This window comes from Petromyzon marinus, chromosome 37, assembly GCF_048934315.1.
Source record: "Petromyzon marinus isolate PM22_M1 ecotype Great Lakes invasive population chromosome 37, UKy_Petmar_22M1.pri1.0, whole genome shotgun sequence".
NCBI classification, from domain to species: domain Eukaryota; kingdom Metazoa; phylum Chordata; class Hyperoartia; order Petromyzontiformes; family Petromyzontidae; genus Petromyzon; species Petromyzon marinus.
In genome coordinates, this window is record NC_133703.1 from 21619979 (window position 1) to 21633336 (window position 13358).

Here is a 13358-nt window from a genome sequence, read left to right on the forward strand (position 1 = left end):
ACCATGCCCATGCACCCAGAGTATGCAATGCTATTGAGAATATAATACATGTACAGTCGTAAGTTGTACAATGGTGACAAGTACAGTACGTATATTGTACACATACATAATGGGCGTAAGATACCGATATAAGTGTATGGTATAGATAGACATACAGCTTAGGATTAAAGTAATATTAGAATAGTAAAGTGCAAAGGTTACAATCAAAGACAAAGATGGTTTATCAGAAGTAGAATTGGGTTTAAGAGACACTTACTGATTAACCTGACTTGTACACCAGTCACGTGGTTAGGGGCCGTCCATAAATGACGTCACGCACCTAGGGAGGGGGCGGGGTCAGACATTTGTGACGATGTGTGACGAGGGGGGGGTTTGAGAAATGTGACGTCACATCAAAATGCGCAACTTTAAATACATATAGACAACACGTTCTACTGAATTAAATAGACTTTTTAATAAATGTTTTCTCCTACATCAGAGTGCAGCGCCACATTAAAAACGCAACTACAATGACAATAGTCTAAAGCGATTTGAAGCATGTTGTATTTGGGGGGAGGGGCAGAGCTTTGTGACGTCATATTTTAGGGGGGTCTGACTTTTTGTGTGACGAAGGGGGGGGGGTCAAAAAATCGTCCAAAATCGCGTGACGTCATTTATGGACGGCCCCTAAGGTCTGAATTGGTCTCATAAGGGGCCATCCGTTAAGTACGTACCATGGAGGGGGGTTAACCCAAATGCGTACGCTTGCGTATGGGGGGGGGTCTACTGACTGTACGTACGCATAGCAAACGGCGTGGGGGGGGTTCGTCAAGCGTACGTACGCAGGTGGGTGGGGGGTGGGGGTGTGTGAAAAGTCCGTGTCCCTACAGAGAGAGGGGGGGGGTCAAATCTTGACAGATTTTTCTGCGTCCCTACTCAATGGACGGCCCCTAACCGTCGTCATTGTCAGGAAATGAAGAGCAAGCGAATAACGAGAAGGGGGCGCTGACGCGACACCCCCACCGCCACCACCCACCCCCAAGCAACGTAGCCCACGTGCACAACACCAGCAGCCTTGCGCGTGCACACTCAGCGTCTTGCGGACAGAGCCGGAGACGTTCGGACCTTGTTGTTGTTGTTTTTGTTATTGGTTTAACAAACAAACAAAAAACTTTCCCATCTCCCCCCCGCCTCCCCAGCGTGTGCATCATCTGGCTCAAGGAGTGCTCAGCGCAGGGTGAGTGTTGTTCTTTTTTCCTACCCCGCTCACACCTAGACCTCCCCCACCACCACCACCCCTTACAGAGGATTGAAACATCACAGCTGATGGATTTGCTTTAAAAGATGATGGGTGGATTTTTTGTTGTTGCTGTTGGAATGATCATAAAAAGTTGGCAGCTCTAAACAAAAACGGCGTCAAGGGATGGCTCGGCAAAGGGCGAGTGTCGTTTTCTTCCCCGCACTCACACCTCGGCAAATTTGACGAGACAACTCACAGGTCTGAGGTTGAACATCCGCGTGTTGTCACCAAGTCCTTCAGCCTGGATCACTACCTGTGAGATCTTCAAACTTGGATCACTACCTGTGAGATCTTCAACTTGTATCACTACCTCTGAGATCTTCAACTTGTGTCACTAGCTGTGAGATCTTCAACTTGTGTCACTACCTGTGAGATCTTCAACTTGTATCACTACCTGTGAGATCTTTAACTTGTGTCACTACCTGTGAGATCTTCAAACTTGTATCACTACCTGTGAGATCTTCAACTTGTATCACTACCTGTGAGATCTTCAACTTGTATCACTACCTGTGAGATCTTCAACTTGTATCACTACCTGTGAGATCTTCAACTTATATCACTACCTGTGAGATCTTCAAACTTGTATCACTACCTGTGAGATCTTCAACTTGTGTCACTACCTGTGAGATCTTCAACTTGTATCACTACCAGTGAGATCTTCAAACTTGTGTCACTACCTGTGAGATCTTCAACTTGTATCACTACCTGTGAGATCTTCAACTTGGGTCACTAGCTGTGAGATCTTCAACTTGTGTCACTACCTGTGAGATCTTCAACTTGTATCACTACCTGTGAGATCTTCAACTTGTGTCACTACCTGTGAGATCTTCAACTTGTGTCACTACCTGTGAGATCTTCAACTTGTATCACTACCTGTGAGATCTTCAACTTGTATCACTACCTGTGAGATCTTCAACTTGTATCACTACCTGTGAGATCTTCAAACTTGTATCACTACCTGTGAGATATTCAACTTGTATCACTACCTGTGAGATCTTCAAACTTGTATCACTACCTGTGAGATCTTCAACTTGTGTCACTACCAGTGAGATCTTCAACTTGTATCACTACCTGTGAGATCTTCAACTTGTATCACTACCTGTGAGATCTTCAAACTTGGGTCACTACCTGTGAGATCTTCAACTTGTATCACTACCTGTGAGATCTTCAACTTGTATCACTACCTGTGAGATCTTCAAACTTGTGTCACTACCTGTGAGATCTTCAACTTGTATCACTACCAGTGAGATCTTTAACTTGTGTCACTACCTGTGAGATCTTCAAACTTGTATCACTACCTGTGAGATCTTCAACTTGTATCACTACCTGTGAGATCTTCAACTTGTATCACTACCTGTGAGATCTTCAACTTGTATCACTACCTGTGAGATCTTCAACTTGTGTCACTACCTGTGAGATCTTCAACTTATATCACTACCTGTGAGATCTTCAACTTGTATCACTACCAGTGAGATCTTCAAACTTGTGTCACTACCTGTGAGATCTTCAACTTGTATCACTACCTCTGAGATCTTCAACTTGTGTCACTAACTGTGAGATCTTCAACTTGTGTCACTACCTGTGAGATCTTCAACTTGTATCACTACCTGTGAGATCTTTAACTTGTGTCACTACCTGTGAGATCTTCAAACTTGTATCACTACCTGTGAGATCTTCAACTTGTATCACTACCTGTGAGATCTTCAACTTGTATCACTACCTGTGAGATCTTCAACTTGTATCACTACCTGTGAGATCTTCAACTTATATCACTACCTGTGAGATCTTCAAACTTGTATCACTACCTGTGAGATCTTCAACTTGTGTCACTACCTGTGAGATCTTCAACTTGTATCACTACCAGTGAGATCTTCAAACTTGTGTCACTACCTGTGAGATCTTCAACTTGTATCACTACCTGTGAGATCTTCAACTTGGGTCACTAGCTGTGAGATCTTCAACTTGTGTCACTACCTGTGAGATCTTCAACTTGTATCACTACCTGTGAGATCTTCAACTTGTGTCACTACCTGTGAGATCTTCAACTTGTATCACTACCTGTGAGATCTTCAAACTTGTGTCACTACCTGTGAGATCTTCAACTTGTATCACTACCTGTGAGATCTTCAACTTGTATCACTACCTGTGAGATCTTCAACTTGTATCACTACCTGTGAGATCTTCAAACTTGTATCACTACCTGTGAGATATTCAACTTGTATCACTACCTGTGAGATCTTCAAACTTGTATCACTACCTGTGAGATCTTCAACTTGTGTCACTACCAGTGAGATCTTCAACTTGTATCACTACCTGTGAGATCTTAAACTTGTATCACTACCTGTGAGATCTTCAAACTTGGGTCACTACCTGTGAGATCTTCAACTTGTATCACTACCTGTGAGATCTTCAACTTGTATCACTACCTGTGAGATCTTCAAACTTGTGTCACTACCTGTGAGATCTTCAACTTGTATCACTACCAGTGAGATCTTTAACTTGTGTCACTACCTGTGAGATCTTCAAACTTGTATCACTACCTGTGAGATCTTCAACTTGTATCACTACCTGTGAGATCTTCAACTTGTATCACTACCTGTGAGATCTTCAACTTGTATCACTACCTGTGAGATCTTCAACTTGTGTCACTACCTGTGAGATCTTCAACTTATATCACTACCTGTGAGATCTTCAACTTGTATCACTACCAGTGAGATCTTCAAACTTGTGTCACTACCTGTGAGATCTTCAACTTGTATCACTACCTGTGAGATCTTCAAACTTGGGTCACTACCTGTGAGATCTTCAACTTGTGTCACTACCTGTGAGATCTTCAACTTGTATCACTACCAGTGAGATCTTTAACTTGTGTCACTACCTGTGAGATCTTCAAACTTGTATCACTACCTGTGAGATCTTCAACTTGTATCACTACCTGTGAGATCTTCAACTTGTATCACTACCTGTGAGATCTTCAACTTGTATCACTACCTGTGAGATCTTCAACTTGTGTCACTACCTGTGAGATCTTCAACTTATATCACTACCTGTGAGATCTTCAACTTGTATCACTACCAGTGAGATCTTCAAACTTGTGTCACTACCTGTGAGATCTTCAACTTGTATCACTACCTGTGAGATCTTCAAACTTGGGTCACTACCTGTGAGATCTTCAACTTGTGTCACTACCTGTGAGATCTTCAACTTGTATCACTCCCTGTGAGATCTTCAAACTTGTGTCACTACCTGTGAGATCTTCAACTTGTATCACTACCTGTGAGATCTTCAACTTGTATCACTACCTGTGAGATCTTCAACTTGTGTCACTACCTGTGAGATCTTCAACTTGTATCACTACCTGTGAGATCTTCAAACTTGTATCACTACCTGTGAGATCTTCAACTTGTGTCACTACCTGTGAGATCTTCAATTTGTGTCACTACCTGTGAGATCTTCAACTTGTATCACTACCTGTGAGATCTTCAACTTGTGTCACTACCTGTGAGATCTTCAACCTGTGTCACTACCTGTGAGATCTTCAACTTGTATCACTACCTGTGAGATCTTCAAACTTGTATCACTACCTGTGAGATCTTCAACTTGTATCACTACCTGTGAGATCTTCAAACTTGTATCACTACCTGTGAGATCTTCAACTTGTATCACTTCCTGTGAGATCTTCAACTTGTGTCACTACCAGTGAGATCTTCAACTTGTATCACTACCTGTGAGATCTTCAACTTGTATCACTTCCTGTGAGATCTTCAAACTTGGGTCACTACCTGTGAGATCTTCAACTTGTATCACTACCTGTGAGATCTTCAACTTGTATTACTACCTGTGAGATCTTCAAACTTGTATCACTGCCTGTGAGATCTTCACTCAAAACTGCTCTAGAGGATTTGTACACCCCTATAGCAGCCAATGCTATTAAGTGGCCTGAAATCAAATGTATCACTCCGGATGACCGCTGCAAAGTATGATCTTGAGTTTTGATTATAGTGTGCTGATCTTTAAAGGTGCATTGAAAAATGTTGATACTCTTACTGATACTCCTGCTGTTGTGGAGTGACTCATGCTGCCAGCTATGGCTGCAAAGTTTGGTCGTATATGTTATGTATATCGTTTATTGTTAAATGTGAATCACAGTTCCTATGATCACTGTTAACATTGTTTTTATAGCTTTATTTTGGTGATTTCGAAAACGTTTTGGTTTAGCCATATTTGTTTGTTGTAGTACAGAGTTAGACTGATAACTTGAATCTAAATTGTCTTATGGTTGTTATTGTTTGACTTGCATCCCACCAGGATTTTTGCACACACAGCATTGATACGCGGTGCTTTTTCTGGAAGACTTTGCTGTTTTTTCCTGGATTTTTCTGTTGCGCATAGTCACTTTAAGATGTTTTCTTGTTCACGTTTTTGTTTGTTGCGGTTGCACCCGATTCAAGAGCCGAATGGCTCACAGGACTATACCTAATAAACGAAACTGAACTGGTGCTGTAAGTGCTGTGTGATTATAATAACGCTTTGTAACCTAGACGTGTCCATTGTAGCTCCCTCTCCAGAGAGGTGGAGTTAGGTCGACGCAACCGATGTGTATCGACTTAAGCGCTCATGGTAATTTAAAACGCATTGCAAGGCTCCCCAGCGTGGTGAAGTATGGTCAAACAGCGATGCTCCCATCCAGCAGTGGATAGAGAGGAGAGCTCAGCATCGCACAGAATACATATAACACTGTGCACGTACTGTATAGTGTACACAAGGATAGGCGATGCTTCCGTGGTGAAATGGGTCATGAGCACGCGGGGTAGCATTCCAGAGGTCAATCCGGTTGGAGGTAGATTGCAATCGCTGTGTGCAAACAATTCAACTTGTAGCAGCAGCAGAAGCAGCACAGTGCCAAAGGAAACACAGATAGGGCACGGTGCCCATACACGCCCTTGCAGGTATGGAGCCCAAAGATGGCAATCCGTCAATAAATATTTCTAACCTTAACTGGTGTCTTGTGTTTTAGGAATGTCTAGCTTCAGAGGAAAACCCAAATCCAGCCCAGGGGTAAGTAATATTGGCACAATATCGTACCATTGTATTTGCATAACACACGAGTCACTTAAATATTTGCATCATACACATTGCCATCGCGTTCATAAGAACATCCATAAGAGTATCATTCATTATTAAAGCAATTATTATTCGACAGCAGTTAAACTGGGTAGATATACACTAACGAGCACATATAAATATTTTCCTGTAATCCTCGGCTGGTCATGAGTTCCTCTAAACCTCTGTGTGTCCTGGTGTTGGTGAAACATTGTAAAGTATGGGAGAGAGTCCCAGTTGTTTTTCCATTATCTCAGGTGCGATTCAGGCCCCTTTTGTCATGGCTTTCCATGTTACACGGCGTGAGAGCATTTGTCATTATTATTCAATAAGATTGCCTTAAAAGGAAAACATAATAAATGGTGTTTTAGGCAATGGCCCACTGAGCTATATAGCTCTTACACCATTGGAACCTCCTTTGCCAGTAGCAAAATATGATTATTGGTTTTTTTACCCTTTTATCTGGCAACAAAACTGACACTTTTTTTTACAAGGAGGCATGTTTGCATTGACCACAATACCTGCGGTCGAAATGCAAACAGTGCGCCTTTTGGCGTCATCTGGTCCAACACCATGTGAGACGAGGCTCTAAGAAAAAGCTGTCTCGGGTGTGAACCAATCAATTTCAAGGACAGTGCATACATTATCAGAGTTGTGTTTTTTGTTTGCATTCCGACCGCAGGTATTGTGGTCAATGCAAACATGACTTCTTGTAAAAAAGGTGTCAGTTTTGTTGCCAGATAAAAGGGTAAAAAACAATTATCATTATTATATAGCTCTTTTTCAGAAGTTACCTGGCCACAAATGATAGCTCAACAAAGCGGCTTATCACGTGGAAATGTATAGCAGTCAAATACTCTAAACGCGTGGTGACGTTGATTCTAAATGTGGAGGGAAAAACCGGAGAACCCAGAGAAAAATCCACACGACCACGGGGAGAGAGAAACGCAAACTCCAAATATACAGGCCTCACGGTCGAGGTCGAACCCACGACCTCCTGTATACCTGGAAGGGTAGCTAACATCTCGCCAAAGATAGACCATTGCTCAAAACATCTCCTATTATATACTTTAACTTTTTAGGCCACGCAGTATTAATGACACATATGTTGAGTTTTGAGTTTAAAATATAAAAATTGTAAACTCGCTCCTCTTCCTTCAGTCGCGGAACAATGTCAGTTTTAATTTGTTTCCTTCAATTCCAGAGTGGTGGTACACGTCATCCAAAGCAGGGAAGCACGGGAGAACACAGGAGATCTGGTCAGCACGATCAGAAACAGGGTGAAGGACCGAGGTATAGCGGCCCACATAATCAACAGCATAAAGGAAAGCAAGAAGGCCAAAAGGCTGAAGCCGGCCAACCTGGATACAAACAAGGAGGAGGAGGAGGATCAACTGAAAACCAGACTGCCAGGCCGCATCACTCTAGACAAGGAGCGACGGCAGCATGTCAAAACCCTAGGCCACGTGATCCAAAGCAAGGAGGAATTCCAGAGTTAAATAAACTTAACCTGGATTTCTTAAGATCAGAGAAGACTGACTCGGCTTATTATAGACAAGGAGGATCTTTAGAGAAACATAAGAGTGGCCCACATCATCATCGGCAAGGAGAAACGACAGACCACCAAAACACATGCCAAAAAGATCAAAGACCAAAAGGAACTGCAGACCATCAACAGAGTCGTCCACATCATAAATCAGAAGGGGTGGGAGAGCATCAAAAGCCCTCTATAATTCAACATCAACAGAGACCCAACACGTATATTCGTAAACCAAGAATCGCCACATTTCAGCATAACCAAGGAATTACTCAGCCAGTGCAGTTTATCACGCACAAAACCCCTATTGTCAACAACACACAGTACTGGTTAAATTTGAAACCACCGACGTGCACTGTCGAAGATAAGACTGCAGACGTATTGGCGAACGTGAACAAGCAGGTCCCAGTTGTAGACATTGGCCGAGTCAACCAGACTGCACAGGACTGCCTGACTGTCTTGGCTGACACTGACCAGCATGTCTCCAAAGATGTGGTAAGATTTGGGCTGATTTTGTGTACGGTTGAAGGCTGCTTGATGCATTGCAAAATGCCATGAATTCAATTAGCTCAAAGTCCTTCAGGTAAGATGAGAGTTCTCTGGCCCACAATGGGCCTGCATCCTGTGTTGAATACATTTCTTTGCCGATAATTATTGGAGTGGAGTGTTGGTAGATTGGTTAGTGCGCTGCGAATCCTGTGACTGGAGGTTCATTTCCGGCCACAGTTAACATCCGTGGCGAGTTATGAATGCCAGCACGGCACACGAGGGGTTGGGTGGCAAGCACATGCCTATACAGGCCACCATACTTAAATAGGTATTACCGTTGGTAATGCTATTTTAGTACACACAATGGACAGGAAGGGAAAGATTAATGGGCTCGCATAATGCGCATGCATAATGTACGTGGACTCAGTAATCTCCCCCAACGCCACTTTGATCAAGAAGAGCGCGGAAGTGTGGTCACCACATCTACGCCTCTATACAAGGAACGAAACAGGTGGACTTCTTCACAAATCTGGCTGTCGCCTGATGAAGCTGGCTGTAATTACTGGCGAAACGTCGTACTGAGATTGTAAATGTTGTGGCTTGGCTCTCCAACACACCGGTGTGCTGTACTAGTGACGAATTGGCACGTTCTGTTTACGTGACAACCCTGAATAATTTGCTGTGTCAGGTGGTGGCGGGTTTAACGGCACATATTTATGCGATCTAACCCAAAAAAACCTCTATTATGGACGGTGCCTAATGTTTTACTGATAACAATCGGGCCACATTGACACTGCAGTGATGCCGTAATACTTTATAAACTGCACTCTACCTTTGTCTACTAAAAAAAACACCATTGAGTGTCTTTAAATATTCGAGACTCATGGGGTGAGTCGGCACCACTGAGATCCTTAAAATATCTGTTTACAAATACATCTGATGGGTACGTGTCTGTCCGTGTGTTTTCAAAGTAAGATACACCATATAGAGTGCAAGTACTTCTTGTATCTAGAAAGACACAGTTGGTGTCTGTGTTTTTGTTTGTTTATATAGGTGTCCGCACTGCTTTGTAAGTGCCTGAAAGTGCCGTCGGTGACGACGATGGGTCTGAAGAGCGAGTACGACATCCCTGCCATCGCAGAATTCATGAAAACCCACAAGGCGGTGCATACGTTCATCAAGGTCCGTTGTTCTTCTAGCCCAGCGGCCGTGCACTGGGTTTTAGCCAGCTCTAATTAAACCAGGCTCCCCAATATAGCGTGCAACAGCTAAAATGACCCACACCACTATCATTACGTATATCCACATTTTTTTAAATAGATGAGTAGAGCAAATTCCACGGATAACATCGTGGATAAGAGGACGTGCGATATTATTTTCCCACATGAACGTGGATAAGAATAATAGTTCTCCCAAATAACTTATTTGAAGCTGGAAATCATTCCCTCAACATGCATAACTGCAGTGATGAACAATTCCAATTTGCATCGTCATGACATGCTATGTATGCATGTTGAACTTCTTTCACTCCGTACGTAACCAACCGTGCTAATCGGAGGTGAATAGCTCCAGTGACTTCCTAATATTGGAAGAGCATTCCAGAGGACCACAGAAGCGTATCCGAAAGCGCTCAACGATGACCGCGGTTCGTGTGATGGTTTACGCTCCTTGACGGGATGAGCAGGGTATCGTGGTGTTCATTTGTGGCGAGCGCTTCGTGGGGAATGACCACGACCTCGAAAAATACGCCTGCGAGTGCGGCATCTCGGCGTGTTCCGCTGCAGGCCTACAAGAGCATACGCTGCATCAGCACTTTGCACGAGCTGGGCCGGGATGCGGCCGCCCTGCAGAAGAAGGGGGACTTCCGCGAGCTGGGCCTTGGGCCACTTTGCCGCCACCCCGCGGTAGCTGCACAGTACGGACAGCCGAGCTCGATGAAGGACGACGACATACCCAAGATCACCACCGCGGACGTCCTGAAGGTGTCGGACAGCCCTCGAGGCCGTAACTAAGCGCGATGGTGTGTGGGTAACGGGGCATTGAAGAGAGAGAGAGGACCTGAAAGTGATCACAGGTTCTGGGGATCGTTGGGCCTTCGAAATGAGTAAGCTTGGCACCGCTAAGGGTCTTGTGTTCATGTATGGGCGTCTGACTGTGATTGTAGAGTACACCGGGAACTGAAGTGTAGCCACCACATGATGAGCTCAACCCGGTCACCAATGACTACACACACACAATATAAAAACCGTGCATATAAAATTTGATTATGCACATTTATTAAATCACGAAGAGGGGTGGGGGCAAATCTTTAGGTTTCTTACTTGGACTAAGCGGTGTTTTTGGTTTGTGATCCTTCGCTGTGACTAAACTACTGCATGAACCTGGATGAAGTCCCGCAATAAAGAAACTAACAGGTAAACAAGGCATGTAGGAGAACTCCAGTTAAAGTTTGATTTTTTGTAATAGTAGGAGTGTCTATCACGGGGATAGCCCTATGTACTCAACCGTTAAACGTGAGCATTCGTATCTGAAAGCAGTCGTATGATACCACTTTTGAGTCCCGTCTCTTGTTGTGTATTGCAGAATCTGCAATCGTACTTGCTGATTAACCAGGGCCAGCGAGTGGATCAGGCCGAATTCATGATGCACCTGAAGGACAAATACAGACTGAACAGCGTGCAGGAGCTGGGAGTCAGCATCAGCAGCCTCGGCCTCGCCATTTCTGTAAGTGCACGGCCTCGGAATGCAGCGGCCTATCCTTGTCATTATTGTTACATGGACCAAACAACGACTACGGCGTAAGAGGTGGCAGGGCGGTTCGGGGAACGCAGAGCACTGAGCTGAACTAGCTTAGGTTCTGAGTTGGAATGCAGGTTTCAGCCGCCTGTCATTTTAACCAATAACGTCAAACCGTATAAATAACCTACAAGGTACGGTGAACTTCTTTCGCACCGTACATCTCCAACGTTGCTAATCGGAAGTGCGGGGATAATCGGAGGTGTGGAGTTGATGGCCACAGCCCGGTCGGTCACCAATGACTGCACAAAAAAATGAATCGTGGCAAAAAAAATGTTTCAGTTGATTTGGCAAAATTTCGGCTCTTCAGAGTGAAATTGTTGGTTTGACTGCCATACAGCAAACACCAAAAAAATCATAGTGGAGTGCGGGAGAGTGCGCCCCCCCCCCCCCACTTTTGAACGGTTTATCAGAAGTTACGTGAACATTTTTTGTGCATCTGTTCTCAGACACATGGGGGCTCGCTCTGCCCTGTGAGATTTCCGAATGGATTCTTTGTTTTTCCTTGGCATGACACTCGATATCGCGCTCGGAATAAAATGAGTGAAAAAAACTAAAAAAAATCTTTAAAGGAAAAAACCACAACCCCACCCCAGTGTGAGCTCGGAATTACCGTGCTGCTTCCACGACCAAGAGTACATAACCAGCTTGCCTGATATCGTTAAATATCTATTGACGATGTTATATTTATTGATTTAAAAAAACATTTTTTTAATACAAATATACAGTAACTGGACACACGTCGAGACGGTGGTTTTGTCGTGCCCACAGACGATTTTCAAAGTGCAGCGGTGTGACACTGAAGCGCGCGAACAAGCACGGGCCCAGCTGGAACACGATGTTCTCAGGGACTTGGAGGCCAAGCTCCAGCGGCAGAAGCAGAGCCTTCTCAACCTGTTCGACGATGGGGATGGAGGTGCCAGGCTGAAGCAGCAATATGCCAGTCAGTCTGCAGCAGAACTTCTCTACGTAGTCTTCAAGAATGCCGATCAGATATTCAGCAACAAGATAAAGAGGGTAAGGTGGGGAATAACATGGTGGGGTGGGGGGGGGTGGTGGTAAGAACGCTCGCCATGTTTGTCACTTTCAGAATCGGAGTCTTTATTATTTATTGCTGGACAAATCCGATGAGCTATGAAGCTCTTTTTCACAGATGTCCAGTCGGGGCACGAGGTCAGATAGTTTAAAAAACAAACAATACAAAAACGGGAGTGCAAAGTATAGGAAAGGTAAGCAAATGAGGAAAAAAGCTAAACTAAACTATTTGTATTTCAGCAGGTAAAGCCCACTGAGCTATTAGCTTTATTTTTCAGGACCTGGTCACAAATGATAGCGCAACGAAGTGGCTTATCATGTGGAAATTGATAGCACCCAATTCATCTAAATAATCTAAATGAACACTGCCTTGTATGGGCCATTGTCTGTCATCGGCAATGTTATACCATTGTATATTATTCTGTTATAAGGCAGTGTTAATGATGAACATGACGAGTTGTCTTTAACGTGTGCTTGTACATGACTGCCATTGTAGTTCATTAATGTATTCTATGAAAGAGGGTAGGTTGCTGATCAGCATGTATGCCTAAAATGTAAATGAAACAGATATGATATAATAATAAATTACAGGCCTTTGACAATCCACTTCTGGATGAAGGCCTTCCCTGTGCCGTAATGGGGGTTTTACCATAATTTGTCATGCTGGTCATTGCTTATTTGGTTGAATGAAGGCCCTGGACCAGTTCAGATCAGATTTCGCTCACCACCTGATGTGGCTGGGAATCGAAACTCAGGTGGCCGGGTGCATAGTGCAGTGCGCTAATCACTGCACCACCTTTCACCAAGAGCAATATTTTACAAACGTCACATTGGACAAAGCATGCCTCATTTCAGTAGCCAGATGAGTGTTTCTCAACTCAGGTCCTCACTGCTAACCGTGGTCCACCTTTCCATATTAAAATTTATCCACCGCAAACCGCATGCATGCACCTTGTGGTTGGTCATCATGGAAAGCTGCAGTATGTGGGGGGGTCATGAGAACTGGAGTTGCCAAACTCCAATTGATGGTGTATGCAAGGCCGTACCATAACTACCTCCTGACCTCCCATCAAAAATACCCATCTGCATGCGTGGGTGGTGCACGTGTGGGAGCAGACT

The 13358-nt window shown here is 44.0% G+C and overlaps 1 protein-coding gene across 6 annotated transcripts in view; it reads left to right on the top strand.

Moving 5' to 3' along the window:
• LOC116949627 (uncharacterized) overlaps positions 1-13358 on the top strand; it is a 34985-nt gene that overhangs the window by 342 nt on the left and 21285 nt on the right. For all 6 annotated transcript variants that reach the window (XM_076072435.1, XM_076072436.1, XM_076072434.1 and 3 more), the window contains exons 2-8: positions 1179-1216; positions 6297-6337; positions 7587-8414; positions 9462-9590; positions 10193-10390; positions 10992-11132; positions 11976-12221. In XM_076072435.1, the coding sequence (XP_075928550.1) occupies positions 1179-1216; positions 6297-6337; positions 7587-8414; positions 9462-9590; positions 10193-10390; positions 10992-11132; positions 11976-12221 (1621 nt within the window). The remainder of the gene's footprint in view (positions 1-1178; positions 1217-6296; positions 6338-7586; positions 8415-9461; positions 9591-10192; positions 10391-10991; positions 11133-11975; positions 12222-13358) is intronic.